At 44.9% G+C, this 17790-nt stretch overlaps 1 protein-coding gene across 1 annotated transcript in view; it reads left to right on the top strand.

Annotated features, from left to right (window-relative positions):
- Positions 1-3438: 3438 nt before the first annotated feature.
- Positions 3439-17790, top strand: part of Pis (phosphatidylinositol synthase) — an 82381-nt gene continuing 68029 nt past the window's right edge. Inside the window, exons 1-2 of the mRNA XM_068362678.1 lie at positions 3439-3559; positions 3763-3925. Coding sequence (XP_068218779.1) covers positions 3886-3925 — 40 coding nt within the window. The 5' untranslated portion in view covers positions 3439-3559; positions 3763-3885. The remainder of the gene's footprint in view (positions 3560-3762; positions 3926-17790) is intronic.

Raw genomic sequence — 17790 nt, forward strand, 5'->3', positions numbered from 1 at the left:
TGATGAAGCAGCTTGCTCAAATTTAAGAGATGGCACAAGTGACATTTTTCAAAGCAGGAACATCATTTATAAATGTCCAAGATGTGTTGAGACTGCAAATCCCAATGGTTCATGGGTCAGGCAATCATGGGGAAACATGACGGAACTAAGCATCATCATGGAAGAGATGAAGGTAAATGTACAATGACAGATGTCAGGTATTATGGATATGATAACTGCTCAATACACCAATATGTGTCAAGAAATTTTTGAGCTGAAAGAGAAACTTACGGAATACGAACAAGAGAATGTGACCAAGACCACATATGCAAGTAGGTTGAAATTAAAAAAATACTTTGGTCATAAAATCTACGGAGGAAAATACGAAGGCTTCAGAGATCAAGAAAACAATCATGAAGGAGATAACCACGGATGTTGAACAGGTCAAAACCTCTAAACAAGGCCACTTGGTAGTTAATTTTGCGGATAAAGCTGGGTTAGAAAAGGCTAAAAATGACTCGGAAGAGGTCAAGAATGACATTAAGGTAGAAGTGGATAAAAAGGGAATCATGGGAAAAGTGTGGAATTTTGATTATGTTAAATCTTAGTGCTGCTTTCGATACTGTTGTGCACGAGTACTTACTTGACGACTTAAAGTCCATTAGAGTGACTGAGGAAGCACTGGAATTTTTGCGAAGCTAAGGAAGACTATTGTAGAAGTTTCTGGAAACCGATCCAGTGAGAGAATTCTTATGAAAGGTGTACCACAGGGTAGTGTTCTGGGCCCTATCTTGTTCAACATATATACTATCGAGCTATCACACATCTTGAAAAAACAAAAAGTGGGCTTTAAACTATATGCAGATGATACTCAGTTCTACCTTTCAATTTCAACAACACAAGATACAAAGAAGAAAATTGATGAGATAATGACTGAAATAAAAACATGGATGCAGAGGAAAAAGCTTAAATTAAATGATGATAAAACAGAATGTATGTTTTTTGGCACAAAGGTGGCTTTGAAGAATTACCAGTTATTTCAAAGTATAAAAATTGGTGACGCTGATGTTAGGATTGTGCCTGTTGTGAAAATTTGGGTGTACTGATAGATTGTAATTTGTCAATGAGGGATCAAATAGTGAACACAGTGGAAGTGTGTAACTATCACCTGAGAAACATAGCATTTATTAGAAAATATCTAACAGAGGGCAGTACAAAAATTTTAGTGATGAGTCACGTAATATCAAGGCTTGATTATTGCAATTCTCTGTACTATAAATTGCCCAATACACTACTAAGAAAGCTTCAAAATGTACAAAACCGGGCGGCTAGACTGATAAAAGGCATTAAATTTCGGGAGAGAATAACTCCTGCACTGATCGACCTACATTAGTTACCTGTTAAGGCTAGAATTGAATTTAAGATTTGTTTGTTGACTCAAAGCACTTACAAGAGATAAGCCTAAATATCTCCGTGATTGGTTGGTCCCCTACCCTGAAGCTACTAGCGCTGCTGTAAGAGTTAGACATGCTAATGACCCATATAGACTATTCGAAATTAGTGTGAATCATGCAATAGGAGGAAGAACGTTTTGTTATGCTGCACCGAGACTCTTCAACGACCTTCCACTTGATGTCAAGAATAGCAAAAATACGGCAGCTTTCAAGAAAAACCTGAAGACTTATCTCTTTGGAAAGTGTTATAATAGTGATCTGAAAACTATTAAGCCTGAATACAAATGCTAGCGAATAACTGAAAAGATACAGAGCAAAATATTAACTGGAAAGAAATTATTTTTCACACACCAAGGCCCGCCTGAACAGACTCTTAGTGTCTGATGCAGGGCGAGAAATAAACCCCTAAAAGTAACAGTAAAGTAAGTATTAAAGAAAGGCGCCAATGTTACAAGGATGTTAGTCCTCTTACATATGTTTATGCATTGACACGTGTTAATTACGATTGCTGCTTTCCAGATAGTAAAACGTCATTATTTAAACTTAAAATGTCAGTACAGTATTGCCACTTTCTTGTGTGTGCGATAGACAGTTTCAGACATACTAAACGTATAACTCTGTCTGTTTATGCTATTATGAGAAAAAAGACGCATGTTTACTAATTCTACATGTGAATTGTGAAGTGGGGTCAAGGAAGATTAAAATGAGAGATATGGACGATTTATCAGCAGGATACAACAATCTCCAGTTGGAGATCCATTCTCGTCTTCTTTCTATAGCTTTAGAATTGATAAGATATAAGAATTGCGCAAGAGTATGGCGCGATCAATTCATAATATAGTTCAATATTGAATTTGCTAGGACAAAACAAAGCTACAGCCAACGAACAAAAACATGGGGATTTAGTGCATATATGCAGTTTACATTTTCGTTTGTTGTTTAACTTTAGAACAGCTTTTCACTGGAAGTTTCATAATCGAAACATCTTACATCATTGCTTAGATAACACATTGCCCTTTGATAACGTCTATATTGAACCATTGTTACTTCATTGTTTCTTTGTGTTATTCATTTGTTATTCTCGTTGCTAACTTTTGCTGGATGAGAGCCAATGGCCGTTTAAGATTTACTCCATATTCGTATGAGACATTTTGAATTATCCTGAAACATAAAAGAGGACGTCTGTGTAATATACTAGTGGTTAATAGCAGGTTCAATATGAACTGTAAGTAGTCCAGAATTATTCCAATTGAAAAGGGGGTATTTAGTCTGATGTAAATAAAAGACAATGGATTTTTCAAGTCTGCCGTGTAATGTTCTGTGTCACAGATTCGCTCCGAATGAATAGCATGTCTAATAATGTAATTGTGTAATATATCAATATGTTTGATGAAAGTTTAATAAAATTACAGGATTCTGTCGGTATGAAAATAATTGAATTTATATGCCATGTTCAACCATAATACTCTCTCTCTCTCTCTCTCTCTCTCTCTCTCTCTCTCTCTCTCTCTCTCTCTCTCTCTCTCTCTCTCTCTCTCTCAATTCATAAATCATGAAGATTGAAATTTTGACCTTTAATGCAACTACTTTACAAAGTCTGTTGGATTTCGCTAGTCATTGTGAAATTATAAACCCGTGGATCAAATCACAAATAACTTGGTATAGCCGTAGTCTCTCTCTCTCTCTCTCTCTCTCTCTCTCTCTCTCTCTCTCTGTATATATATATATATATATATATATATATATATATATATATATATATATATATATATATATATATATATATATATGTGTGTGTGTGTGTGTGTGTGTGTGTGTGTGTGGTGTGTCTGCCTGTCTGAGAGAGAGAGAGAGAGAGAGAGAGAGAGAGAGAGAGAGAGAGAGAGAGAGAGAGAGAGAGGTAATAATGTTCAAAAGATATGTACAGTACTGAAATATATGGAAGTTTGGAGAATAAATTTAAGCTTTAGCGAGTCATAATTATCTCTTGTAACATTTTTGCGTTTCAAATAAAGAAAAACTCTGTAAGCCTAAGCCTATACAGCTATGATGTAATGAAACCTTACAAGTGACCAGTGGGAAGGAGATAACGAAATTACCTGGCAGACGACACTTCACAGTTGCAAGTATGTAAGAAATATTTGATAGTTGGTCTTATCGCCATCTTTAAAAAGTAAAACGTTTTTTGAGATATTTTGACTTAATCTCTGATATATCGCACTCAAAATTGTGTTAAATTTATAATGTAGTTTTTTTTACTAAATATATATATTAGATTGTGAATAACTAAATATTACTTAATGCAAACATTCTTTCTCTGGTACTCTAGAGACTACAAAGGTCGAACTTCTTGAATTTGAGATCAAGACAAGTGTCATCAACATCAACATCCCTGTCAAAAATCAAAACTCAACCAGCGGACGTTTGATCCAGTTGACGGATTTAACTCAAGATGTCGGAAAATATCTTCTTGTTTGTCCCCAATCTCATTGGTAAATCACATGAATGAAATGCGTAAAAACATTTGATTGTTATTAAAGCTTAGGCTATAGGCCTGGGCAGGTAGTCTTGTCCAAACTTCCTACCTTAGAAGATGATGACTTAGTTTAGGTTACGCTTAGAGCCCATTTCATAATAGTATGATACTTTAATGCCGTGATAAGAACCTGAACCTTATATTTTCCCACTGGTTATCATGTTTATGTATCCCTCAGACAGTTATTTTAGGTTAAAAATCCTGGTTTGTTATATTGCCAAGTTATGTATGTAGAGCACCTGTGGATGATCCCATAAAAAACTTTGTATATTAGTGGCTAGTTCCTCATGCGTTGATTTAAAAGATGGGCATCAACTAACCTAAACTTTCCCCCCTAACCTAACCTACAAGCAGTATGCTTACCTACATACCTTACAGGTTGTTGCAACCCCCGTTCCACAGGCATATTCCAAGATAGACATACTAATACATACAAGTGGCTGCTATCATACATACACCCAAAATATTCCTCTTTGGATGTTTTAACCCAAAAGTGAGGGCTTTACATTGCACACATATTGTAGACCTAACACATATCAAAATTGGTAGCTGACATGTGTTCAGAGGAAGCTTGGTTTATGTGTGGAGATAAATTTTAAAAGTGGTGGAAACAGGGATATATCGTAATCTAACGATACCTACCTAACCTAACGCATGGTGCTGGTTCTCATTTTGGAGCCTTTGTATAACAGTTGCCAGTTCCTTCCGCGTGGATTAAAAATGGACGTCGACTAACCTAAACTTTCCCCCCTAACCTAACCTACAACCCGTGTCCTTACCTTCATACCTAACGGGGTTGCCTACGGCACTGCCGTATTTTAAGTTAGCCATAATAATACATACAGGTGGCTGCTGTCATACATACACCCCCTCATTTTTACATACCTGGTCCACCCAACTACAAGGTACTACTTAGTAAATCCTAAGTAAAATTGTACAGTATGTAATTCACATGAACCCTAAATACTTTCATAAATAGAATGTATGTACCCAAAGCACTGATTAGATACATTGCACCAGTTCAGTAATTGAAGTGAATGTTATGACTATAAATCACCTGAATAGATAAAAATCCCTTTGAATATATTTTGAACACACATGACTGGTATAAATCTAGTACTTGAGAAGACAGTAAAATATTACTGAAGTATGAAAACTTTTGAAACTTTACGTTATAAAATTTTAATTGGTATAAAGCAATAGATATTGATTATGGTGTAGCAAAAACTGAGAAGGTAAAAAAACGCATGCACAGTTATTCAACATTTTCTTCCCAATATTGAAAAATACTGTACAGTAGTTTGAAATACTACAGCACTGTACTGTTCACACTTTTGCCACTTTTCACATGAGTTATTCACTTATTCCTTTTTTTTCAATATTAATCTTACCCGATGATCATGTAGCTGTCAACTCCGTTGCCCGACAGAAATCTACGGTCGGGATACGCCAGCGATCGCTATACAGGTGGGGGTGTACACAACAGCGCCATCTGTGAGTAGGTACTCAAGTACTTCTTGTCAACAAGAACTCAATTTTTCCTCTGTCGTGCCGCCGGCAAGACCTACTTGGATACGCTGTTGATTCTGGAGTTGTTGTTCACGATTTGGTGATGTATTCACTCTAGAGTTTAGCCTTCGCTATTCAGGAAGCTTTATCATTAGCTTAGCAAGCTTTTGGAATTAATTTGGATTAATTGTTAACGAACTTTGCTAGATTTTGGAATTCCCCCTTGACTACTTCTACAATTCAAGATGTCTGACCAGTCTCAAGTCCCTAAGTACAGGAAGTGTAGCGTTAGGGCTTGTTCTAGGCGTCTTCCGAAGGCCTCCATAGATCCCCACACCGTTTGTTCCAATTGTAGGGGTAAATCCTGTCAATTGGAAGATCGATGTGGGGAATGCGCTGGGCTTTCGGAATTCGATTTTAACGAATTCCTTAAAAATGCACGTAGGTTAGATAAGGAGAGAATCAGGAGGAGTTCTTCTCGCTCTGTGGATTTTTCCTCTCCCCATGCCCCTCAACCTTTTCCTTCCCCTGTAGTGGTGACTCCCGAACCTGCTACTAGTGCTCAGCCATCCATGGCGGATATGATGCGTGCCATTCAGGCTCTCGGTGACAGAGTGGAGTCATTGGCTAATGACCGTAATCAGCTTTTGGCAGATGTCAAAGAGCTGAAAGCGAAAAGTGCAGTGGGAAGTGTTATCAGTGCTAGTGATGTGAAAAGTGTCAGTGTCAGTGTTGCGCATGAGGGTACATCTGTGCGTGCCAGTCGTCCTCCCAGTCCGGGACCTCTTGCAAGCTCCCAAGCCCAGGGGAGAAGCAATGTCGAAGGACCAAAGGGTTCGGCAGGCCTTGATCAGCGCACGGATGTATCCTCAGTGGTTGCGGACGTATCTGTCAGAGATCGTCCCATCCACAAACAGACGAATGAGCCCTTCCATTCCTCGTCTGTGGAAGAAGTTTCCAGGAGGAAACGATGGACCAAGGTTTCACGACCGCTCAAGCGTAAGGTCCCTTCCGAGCGAGTCCAACGGCCCAGGTGTAGCCACTGGGTCAGTTCGGACTCGCCGCAGTCTTCCGATGACTGCACACCTCCCAAGAGAGGTAGAGTGGTTCCACAACAGGCTACTGCTCCGTCTGTTGCTGCTCCAACCACGGTAGACCCTAAGTGGTCCATGCTGCAGACTATGCAGTCTCAGCTTGCTGCATTCATGCAGGAGTATCATGCTGAGAAGGTTGACACTGCTCCTGTTAACCTACAACCCTCCGAGGTTGTGCGCTCAGCAGATACTGCGGCTGCCTGCTCCCACACTCCACCTGTGAGAGCTCCACCACCGATGCGCAGTCCACCCTGCCAGACGCATGTTCTTGCCGCACCATCCGTTGACATGCGTGAGCTACCGCATCAGCAGTGGGAAGGTGCTGTAGAGCTGCCGGGTTCTGACACTATGCGGCATGCTCCGCTACCCATGCGGCATGCTCCGCATCCCATACAGCATGCTCCGCAACCCACCGCAACCCCTCCCACGCACCAGCACTCTGCTTTTGTTGTTGCCAGCTCGCAGACTGACCAGCAGCGGCATGATGTTGGATCCGCAGCAGCTACGCATGCACCCGTACTGCCGGATTCAGCCGTTCAGCTTTCTGCTCTGCCTTTGCCACTTCCTACTCAGCTTTCGGATGATGGAGTATCAGATGACGAAGCTGCACATTTGGATGAACCGCACTCCGACTTTGAAGGGCCCAAGTCTACGCCTCCCTCCTAAGACTTTCGTAAAGTCCTTGCCTTGTTCAGGGACTTGTATCCTGAACAGTTTGTGTCTGCAACCCCTCGTTCTCCTCCCTCCGAGTTTGCTCTGGGCATGCAGTCTGCTGCTCCTGCCTTCACCAAGCTTGTTCTCGCACGCTCATCCAAGAGAGCTTTGAGGGTTATGGGAGAGTGGTTGCAGTCCAAGAAGCAACTGGGAAAGACTGCTTTCATCTTTCCTCCTACCAAGCTTGCTTCCAAGTCGAGCGTCTGGTATGCCACGGGAGAGGAACCCGGCTTGGGAGTTCCTGCCTCTGCCCAGGGCGACTTCTCAAGTCTGGTTGACTCTCCCCGCAGGCTGGCTATGAGACGATCGAAGACATCTTTGCTCCTTCTTATCGGCTGGTATCACTCCTTGCCAGAAGTCAGAGTTGTTGTTTGCTCCTCTCTCCAAGTGTCTGTTTCCGGAGGAGCTGATCAAGGGGATGGCTGCCTCCCTTATCCAGAAGGATACCCATGATCTTATGGCATCTTCCGCACGTAAGGCTAAAACCTTACCTTCCGTGCCTAGACCCTTCCGCCCTGCAGCAGTAGACACACCTGCTACTAGGTTCATCCCGCCCTTTCGTGGCAGAACCTCCAGCAGAGGAGGTACCCGTGCCGACAGTCACCGTGGCAAATCCAAGAAGGGTTCCAAGTCCGCAAAAGGCAAGTTCTGACTGCCTTCCTCTCCAGACAGCAGTGGGAGCCAGACTCAAGACCTTCTGGCAAGCTTGGGAGAGCAGAGGTGCAGACGCTCAGTCTGTGAAGTGGCTAAGAGAGGGGTACAGAATTCCGTTCTGCCGCAGTCCCCCTCTAGCTACATCTCCCATCAACCTCTCCCAACTACAAGGAGAAGGACAAGAGGCTAGCGTTGCAACAAGAGGTGTCGCTCTTGCTACAAAAGGAAGCGGTGGTCATAGTCCGGGATCATCAATCCCCAGGCTTCTACAACCGTCTCTTCCTGGTAGCGAAGAAGACAGGAGGTTGGAGACCGGTGCTGGACGTCAGTGCTCTCAATGCTTTTGTCACCAAGCAGACGTTCACGATGGAGACGACGAAGTCGGTCCTAGCAGCGGTCAGGAAGGAGGACTGGATGGTCTCGTTAGACCTGAAAGACGCGTACTTTCACGTCCCCATCCATCCAGACTCCCAACCTTTCCTAAGGTTCGTCTTTGGAAAGGTTGTGTACCAGTTCCAAGCCCTGTGCTTTGGCCTAAGCACGGCACCTCTTGTGTTTACCAGACTGATGAGGAATATTGCCAAATTCCTTCACTTGGCAGACATCAGAGCCTCCCTCTATTAGGACGACTGGCTTTTAAGAGCTCCAACAAGTCGTCGCTGTCTGGAGAATCTCAGATGGACTATGGATCTGACCAAGGAATTGGGCCTCCTGGTCAATATAGAGAAGTCCCAGCTCGTCCCATCCCAGACCATTGTCTATCTAGGTATGGAGATTCAGAGTCGAGCTTTTCGGGCTTTTCCGTCGGCCCCAAGGATCAATCAAGCCCTAGAATGCATCCAGAGCATGCTGAGAAGGAACCGATGTTCGGTCAGGCAGTGGATGAGTCTAACAGGGACACTATCATCGCTGGCCCAGTTCATCGAGTTAGGGAGACTCCACCTCCGCCCCCTTCAGTATCATCTAGCTGCTCACTGGAGAAAGGACATGACGCTAGAGGCGGTCTCAGTGCCTGTTTCCGAAGAGATGAGGTCTATGCTAACGTGGTGGAAGAACAGCATTCTTCTCAAGGAAGGTCTGCCATTAGCTGTTCAGACCCCCGACCACCGTCTCTTCTCGGACGCATCGGACACGGGCTGGGGTGCGACACTGGACGGACAGGAATGCTCGGGCACGTGGAATCAGGAGCAAAGGACACTTCACATCAATTGCAAGGAGTTGTTGGCAGTTCATCTGGCCTTGATAAACTTCAAGTCCCTCCAGCTAAACAAGGTGGTGGAGGTGAACTCCGACAACACCACAGCCTTGGCTTACATCTCCAAGCAAGGAGGGACTCATTCGAGGAAGTTGTTCGAGATCGCAAGGGACCTCCTCATTTGGTCAAAAGATCGAAAGCTTTCGCTGGTAACGAGGTTCATTCAGGGCGATATGAATGTCATGGCAGATCGCCTCAGCCGGAAGGGTCAGGTCATCCCCACAGAGTGGACCCTTCACAAGAATGTTTGCAGCAGACTATGGGCCCTGTGGGGTCAGCCCACCATAGATCTATTCGCTACCTCGATGACCAAGAGGCTCCCGATGTATCGTTCTCCGATTCCAGACCCAGCAGCAGTTCACGTGGATGCCTTTCTGCTGGATTGGTCCCATCTCGACCTGTATGCGTTCCCGCCATTCAAGATTGTCAACAGGGTACTTCAGAAGTTCGCCTCGCACGAAGGGACACGGTTGACGTTGGTTGCTCCCCTCTAGCCCGCGAGAGAATGGTTCACCGAGGTACTGCAATGGCTAGTGGACGTTCCCAGGACTCTTCCTCTAAGAGTGGACCTTCTGCGTCAACCTCACGTAAAGAAGGTACACCCAAACCTCCACGCTCTTCGTCTGACTGCCTTCAGACTATCGAAAGACTCTCAAGAGCTAGAGGCTTTTCGAAGGAGGCAGCCAGAGCGATTGCCAGAGCAAGGAGGACATCCACTCTCAGAGTCTATCAGTCTAAATGGGAAGTCTTCCGAAGCTGGTGCAAGGCAAATGCAGTTTCCTCAACCAGTACCACTGTAACCCAGATTGCTGACTTCCTGTTACATCTAAGGAACGTAAGATCCCTTTCAGCTCCTACGATCAAGGGTTACAGGAGTATGTTGGCAGCGGTCTTCCGCCACAGAGGTTTGGATCTTTCCACCAACAAAGATCTACAGGACCTCCTTAGGTCTTTTGAGACCTCAAAGGAACGTCGGTTGTCCACACCAGGCTGGAACCTAGACGTGGTTTTAAGGTTCCTAATGTCATCAAGATTTGAACCGCTCCAATCAGCCTCTTTTAAGGACCTCACATTAAAAACTCTTTTCCTCGTCTGCTTAGCAACAGCTAAAAGAGTCAGTGAGATCCACGCCTTCAGCAGGAACATAGGTTTTACATCTGAAACGGCTACATGTTCCTTGCAGCTCGGTTTTTTGGCTAAAAACGAGCTTCCTTCCCGTCCTTGGCCTAAGTCGTTCGAGATCCCAAGCCTGTCCAACTTGGTGGGGAACGAACTAGAGAGAGTACTTTGCCCAGTAAGAGCTCTTAAGTACTGTTTAAGACGGTCAAAGCCATTACGAGGACAATCAGAAGCTTTATGGTGTTCTATCAAGAAGCCTTCTCTACCGATGTCTAAGAACGCAGTTTCTTACTACATCAGGCTTCTGATTAGAGAGGCACATTCTCATCTGAAGGAAGAAGACCTTGCTTTGCTGAAGGTAAGGACACATGAAGTTAGAGCTGTCGCTACTTCAGTGGCCTTCAAACAGAACCGTTCTCTGCAGAGTGTTATGGATGCAACCTATTGGAGAAGCAAGTCAGTGTTCGCATCATTCTATCTCAAAGATGTCCAGTCTCTTTACGAGAACTGCTACACCCTGGGACCATTCGTAGCAGCGAGTGCAGTAGTAGGTGAGGGCTCAGCCACTACATTCCCATAATCCCATAACCTTTTTAATCTTTCTCTTGAATACTTTTTATTGTTGTTTTTTGGGTTGTACGGAAGGCTAAGAAGCCTTCCGCATCCTGGTTGATTTGGCGGGTGGTCAAATTCTTTCTTGAGAAGCGCCTAGGTTAGAGGTTGTGATGAGGTCCTTTAGTATGGGTTGCAGCCCTTTATACTTCAGCACCTAGGAGTCGTTCAGCATCCTAAGAGGACCGCTAGGCTCAGTAAGGAAGACGTACTTAAAAAAGGCAGAGTAATAGTTCAAGTCGACTTCCTTACCAGGTACTTATTTATTTTATGTTTGTTATTTTGAATAACTGCTAAAATGAAATACGGGATACTTAGCTTCTTTGTTAACATGTATGCTGGTCTCCACCCACCACCCTGGGTGTGAATCAGCTACATGATCATCGGGTAAGATTAATATTGAAAAATGTTATTTTCAATATTAATCTTACCCGATAATCATGTAGCTGTCAACTCTGTTGCCGACAGAAATCTACGGTCGGGATACGCCAGCGATCGCTATACAGGTGGGGGTGAACACCACAGCGCCATCTGTGGTCAGGTACTCCAGTACTTCTTGTCAACACCACCTCAATTTTTCCTCTGTCGTGCCTCCGGCTAGACCTACATGGATACGCTGTTGATTCTGGAGTTATTGCTCACGATTTGGTGATGTATTTGCTCTAGAGTTTAGCCTTCGCTATTCAGGAAGCTATATCATTAGCTTAGCAAGTTTTTGGAATTAATTTGATTTAATTTTTGATTTAATTTTGGTACGAAGAGAGTATGAACTCTCTTTCACTTTTAAATGGCCGACCCTTCCCTTAGCGGAAGTGTTGGTGTCGAAGAGAGTATAGACTCTTAATTTTGCTTAACAAAGTTATAGATTTATTTTATATCTCTCCGCCTTTTATAGGCCTCTTTGATTAACTTCCTTTTATTATAAACTTATTAAAATTAATTTTTATATTTGTTTATATTCGACCTTTCCTAATAGTAGGCGGTCTTTTCTTGGAACCGAAGTTAATTAACATTGAGCCCGTCATTTAGTTTTTACCTGTTAACATATTATGCTATTTTAATGTTTTTGAAAGAATTTCTTTGATAGTCTTGTACTGTTTTCAAAGTTGAACTAACGTTTTGTTTTGTCTCTGCAGTTGTTGACGTTCAGAACGTTCAACTTGCGCTCTATCGTTACGATAGAGAGAGAGTCTATCACGGTGTCACGTTGCAGTAAGAGTAAACCGATTCTAGCGTTTTGTTCATTCTTTCTTAGCTTAAATGGTTTTAATTCTAATAAAGGAACTTTTTATTTGGGAAATCTTTCAGTTTTTATCCTTTAACAATAATATGTTTTAACGATATATATATTGGGCTCTTCTCTCAGGTGCTAAGTCAAAAGAGAGAGAGAGAGAGATAGAGACGGAGGGAGAGAGAGGAGGATAAACGTTTCGTTCAAGCGGATAACGTTGTTATCGTTTTTGCTCTTCTCCCTAGTCTCTTTAGGGGAAGAAGGTAAACGTTTCTAGAGTTTTATTCTTGTTCTCAGGCTTTATGCGGTGAGAGATTTTAAACGTAGTTTATTTGATCTAGTGTTTAGTCTCTTTTCCAGCCACTGAATTATTTATCTTTCATTATGTTTTTCTGTTACATTGTAATACTGTTTTCGCAATTACTAACTTTTAATGAAGGATAGAATTGCGTGTTTCAGGTACAAACCACTTAAAGTTTCGAGTTCAGTGAAATAAGTGCAAACAGAAAATCAAAAGTGATAAAGTGATAAGCGCAAAGTGTTACAGTGTTGCGTTCGAGGGTTCGTCTGTTCGTGCCAGTTGTTCGCCTAGTCTGGGACCTCTTACAAGCTCCCAAGCCCAGGGGAGAAGTAATGTCGAAGGACTTATGGGTTCAGCAGGCCTTGATCGACGAACAGACGTTTCCCTCCGTGGTTTCGGGTGTTACCAACTCACGTAGCCGACGTGATCACCCCACCCACACAAAGACGAGAGAGCCCTTTTATTCCTCGTCTGCGGAAGAGGTTTCTCGCAGAAACCATGGACCAAATCTTGCAGCTTTTAAGTGCAAGTCGGTCCCTTCCGCGCAAGTCCAACTCCTAGGTGGTGCCATTAGCACTGGGTCAGTTCGGACTTGCTGCAGTACGACAACTGCACACCTCCCAGAGAGGCAAGGTGGTATCGCAACAGACAGTAACTCCGTCTGTTGCCGCACCAGCTGTTTTAGACCCTCAGTTTCAACGGACAGTAGCTCCGTTTGTTGTTGTCTTTCTTAAACTCTAGTGGTCTATGCTGCTGACAATGCAGTCTCAGCTTGCGGTGTTGATGCAGGAGTTTCAGGCAGAGAAGGTTAGCACACCTCCTCCTGCGAGCGCTCATGAGGCAGCCGCCTCAACTCCACCTCTGCGCAGTCCACCCTGCCAGACGTATGATGTTGAGGTTCCTCAACCTACCTCCACGCGTGAGCTGCCGCATTGGGAGTTGCCAGATACCAGCGCTGTGCAGCAACCTCCACTTTCCTTGAGGCAGGAGCCTCTTGCTATGCGGCAACCTCCTCAACACTTGAGGCAGGAGCCTTATGCTTTGCAGCAACCTCCTCTACCCTTGAGGCAGGAGCTTCATGTGTTGCGACAACCTCCTCCATCCTCGAGGCAGCAACCTCTTGCGTTGCGGCAACCTCCACCATCCTTGAGGCAGCAACCTCAACTCTTGCGGCAGCCACCTCCACTCTTGAGGCAAGAACCTCAACTCTTGAGGCAAGAGCCTCAACTCTTGAGGAACCTCATGCTATGAGGCAGCCGCCTCAACGCATGCAGCAACCGCATTCTTCACAGCATGAGCCTCTCTCTGCGCAGCTACCTCCTCAACCCTTGAGGCAGACGCAACTCTTGAGGCAGGAACCTCTCAGGAGCCTCATGCTATGCGGCATCCTCCTCAAACCATGAGGCAGGAGCCTCATGCTATGCGGCATCCTCCTCAACCCATGAGGCAGGAGCCTCATGCTATGCGACATCCTCCTCTACCCATGAGGCAGCCTCATGCTATGCGGCATCCTCCTCAACCCATGAGGCAGGAGTCTCATGCTATGAGGAGCCTCATGCTATGCGGCATCCTCCTCAAACCATGAGGCAGGAGCCTCATGCTATGCGGCAACCGCCTCAACCCATGAGGCAGGAGCCTCATACTATGCGGCATCCTCCTCAACGCATGCGGCATAAGCCTCATCCCTTGCAGCTTGAGCCTCATCCCATGCAGCATGAGTCTCATACCATGCAGCATGAGCCTCATCCCATGCAGCATGAGCCTCATCCCATGCAGCATAAGCCGCACGCCATGCAACATGCTCTGCTTACCTTACAGCATGCTCTACATACAGCATGCTCTGCATACAGCATGCTCTGCATACCTTACCGCATGCTTCTCAGTCACACATCTTTGGTTGTTGCCAACTCACTAGACTGTCAAGCAGTTTCATAACGTTGCCTTCTAGTCTGCTGCTTTTGCACCAGTGAAACCCTCACTGAGAGAACTTAGCTTTTCTCGGATATGGTTCCTGTAGATGAGAAAGTGCTATTCTCCCTCCTTCTGATTTTCCCTTGAGGACTCTGTCATTTGGAGAGGAGCCTTTAGCTGCTTAGCCTCCTATGGACTTTTATTTAAGCATAGCATGCTTCCAGGGAGGGTAATGGTTCCACTTCAGTCGCTAACCCCGTCTGTTACCACACCTGCTCCCATAGACCTTGAGCTGTGTTGCAAGACATGCAGTCCAAGCTTAGTCCTTGTTAGAGGATTTTTTGTTTAAGGAGTCAGTGTGTCACTGGGAAGACGTTCAACAACCAGCAGAAGTGACTTGTTGTGACGCAGTGCGGCAACCTCAGCAACCCGATAAGGAGTTGTCTGTACGACCCAGACAGTCTAGACAGCTTCGGGTTGTCACTGTACTTCCTCGCTTCCCCATGGTTGACAGTTCACAGACTGTGCAGCAGTACCATGATCTTGTGTCCGGCTCCGTCAGACGACTAGCTTTTAAGAGCTCCCACAAGTCGTCGCTGTCTGGAGATTCTCAGATGGACTATGGATCTGACCAAGGAACTGGGCCTCCTGGTCAATTTTGAGGAGTCCCAGCTCGTCCCATCCCAGACCATTGTCTACCTGGGTATGGATCTTCAGAGTCGAGCTTTTCGGGCTTTTCCGTCGGCCCCAAAGATATACTAAGCCCTAGATTGCATCCAGAGCATGCTGAGAAGGAACCGATGCTCAGTCAGGTAGTGGATGAGTCTAACAGGGACACTTTCATCGCTGGCCCTGTTCATCGAGTTAGGGAGACCCCACCTCCCCCCCTTCAGTATCATCTAGCGGCTCACTGGATAAAGGACATGACGCTAGAGACGATCTCAGTTCCTGTTTCCGAAGAGAGGAGGTCTACTCTCACGTGGTGAAAGAACAGCTTTCTTCTCAAGGAAGTCTACCTTTGGCTGTTCAGAAACCCGACCCCCGTCTCTTCTCTGACGCATCAGACACGGGCTGGGGTGCGACTTTGGACGGACAGGAATGCTCGGGAACATGGAATCAGGAGCTAAGGACACTTCACATCTATTGCAAGGAGCTGTTGGCGGTTCATCTGGCCTTGATAAACTTCAAGTCCCTCCAGCTTAACAAGGTGGTGGAGGTGGACTCTGACAACACCACAGCCTTGGCTTACATCTCCAAGCAGGGAGGGACTCATTCGTGGAAGTTGTTCTAGATCGCAAGGGACCTCCTCATCTGGTTAAAAGATCGAAAGCTCACGCTGGTAACGAGGTTCATTCAGGGCGATATGAATGTCATGGCAGATCGCCTTAGCCGGAAGGGTCAGGTCATCCCCACAGAGTGGACCCTTCACAAGAATGTTTGCAGCAGACTTTGGGCCCTGTGGGGTCAGCCAACCATAGATCTGTTCGCTACCTCGATAACCTAGAGGCTCCCGTTGTATTGTTCTCCGATTCCAGACCCAGCAGCAGTTCACGTGGATGCTTTTCTGCTGGATTGGTCCCATCTCGACCTGTATGCATTCCCGCCGTTCAAGATTGTCAACAGGGTACTTCAGAAGTTCGCCTCTCGCAAAGGGACACGGCTGACGTTGGTTGGCTCCGCTCTGGCCCGCGAGAGAATGGTTCATAGAGGTACTGCAATGGCTGGTCGACATTCCCAGGACTCTTCCTCTAGGAGTGGACCTTCTACGTCTACCTCACGTAAAGAAGGTACATCCAAACCTCCACGCTCTTCGTCTGACTGCCTTCAGACTTTCGAAAGACTCTCAAGAGCTAGGGGCTTTTCGAAGGAGGCAGCCAGAGCGATTGCCAGAGCAAGGAGGACATCCACTCTCAGAGTCTATCAGTCTAAAGGGGAAGTCTTCCGAAGCTGGTACAAGGCCAATGCAGTTTCCTCATCCAGTACCACTGTAACCCAGATTGCTGACTTCCTGTTACATCTAAGGAACGTAAGATCCCTTTAAGCTCCTACGATTAAGGGTTACAGAAGTATGTTGGCAGCGGTTTTCCGCCACAGAGGCTTGGATCTTTCCACCAACAAAGATCTACAGGACCTCCTTAGGTCTTTTAAGACCTCAAAGGAACGTCGGTTGTCCACTCCAGGCTGGAATCTAGACGTGGTCCTAAGGTTCCTTATGTCATCAAGATTTGAACCTCTCCAATCAGCCTCTTTTAAGGACCTCACATTAAAAACACTTTTCCTCGTGTGCTTGACAACAGCTAAAAGAGTAAGTGAGATCCACGCCTTCAGCAGGAACATAGTTTTCACATCTGAAACGGCTACATGTTCCTTGCAGCTCGGTTTTTTGCTAAAACGAGCTTCCTTCACGTCCTTGGCCTAAGTCGTTCGAGATCCCAAGCCTGTCCAACTTGGTGGGGGACGAACTGGAGAGAGTACTTTGCCCAGTTAGAGCTCTTAGGTACTATCTAAAAAGGTCATAACCTTTACGAGGACAATCAGAAGCCTTATGGTGTGCTATCAAGAAGCCTTCTCTTCCAAGGTCTAAGAACTCAGTTTCTTACCTATTCAGGCTCCTGATTAGGGAAGCACATTCTCATCTGAAGGAAGAAGACCTTGCTTTGCTGAAGGTAAGGACACATGAAGTGAGAGCTGTGGCTACTTCAGTGGCCCTCAAACAGAACCGTTCTCTGCAGAGTGTTATGGATGCAACCTATTGGAGAAGCAAGTCAGTGTTCGCATCATTCTATCTCAAAGATGTCCAGTCTCTTTACGAGAACTGCTACACCCTGGGACCATTCGTAGCAACGAATGCAGTAGTAGGCGGGGGCTCAGCCACTACATTCCCATAATCCCATAACCTTTTTAACCTTTCTCTTGAATACTTTTTATGGGTTGTACGGTCGGCTAAGAAGCCTTCCACATCCTTGTTGATTTGGCGGGTGGTCAATTCTTTCTTGAGAAGCGCCGAGGTTAAAGGTTGTGATGAGGTCCATTAGTATGGGTTGCAGCCCTTTATACTTCAGCACCTAAGAGTCGTTCAGCATCCTAAGAGGACCGCTACGCTCAGTAAGAAAGACGTACTTAATAAAGGCAGAGTAATGGTTCAAGTCGTCTTCCTTACCAGGTACTTATTTATTTTATGTTATTTTTGAATAACTAATAAAATAAAATACGGGATACTTAGCTTCTTTGTTAACATGTATGCTGGTCTCCACCCACCACCCTGGGTGTGAATCAGCTACATGATTATCGGGTAAGATTAATATTGAAAAATGTTATTTTCATTAGTAAAATAAATTTTTGAATATACTTACCCGATAATCATGATTTAATTGACCCACCCTTCCTCCCCATAGAGAACCAGTGGACCGAGGAAAAAATT

Source organism: Palaemon carinicauda, chromosome 39, assembly GCF_036898095.1.
Source record: "Palaemon carinicauda isolate YSFRI2023 chromosome 39, ASM3689809v2, whole genome shotgun sequence".
In the NCBI taxonomy this organism is placed as follows: domain Eukaryota; kingdom Metazoa; phylum Arthropoda; class Malacostraca; order Decapoda; family Palaemonidae; genus Palaemon; species Palaemon carinicauda.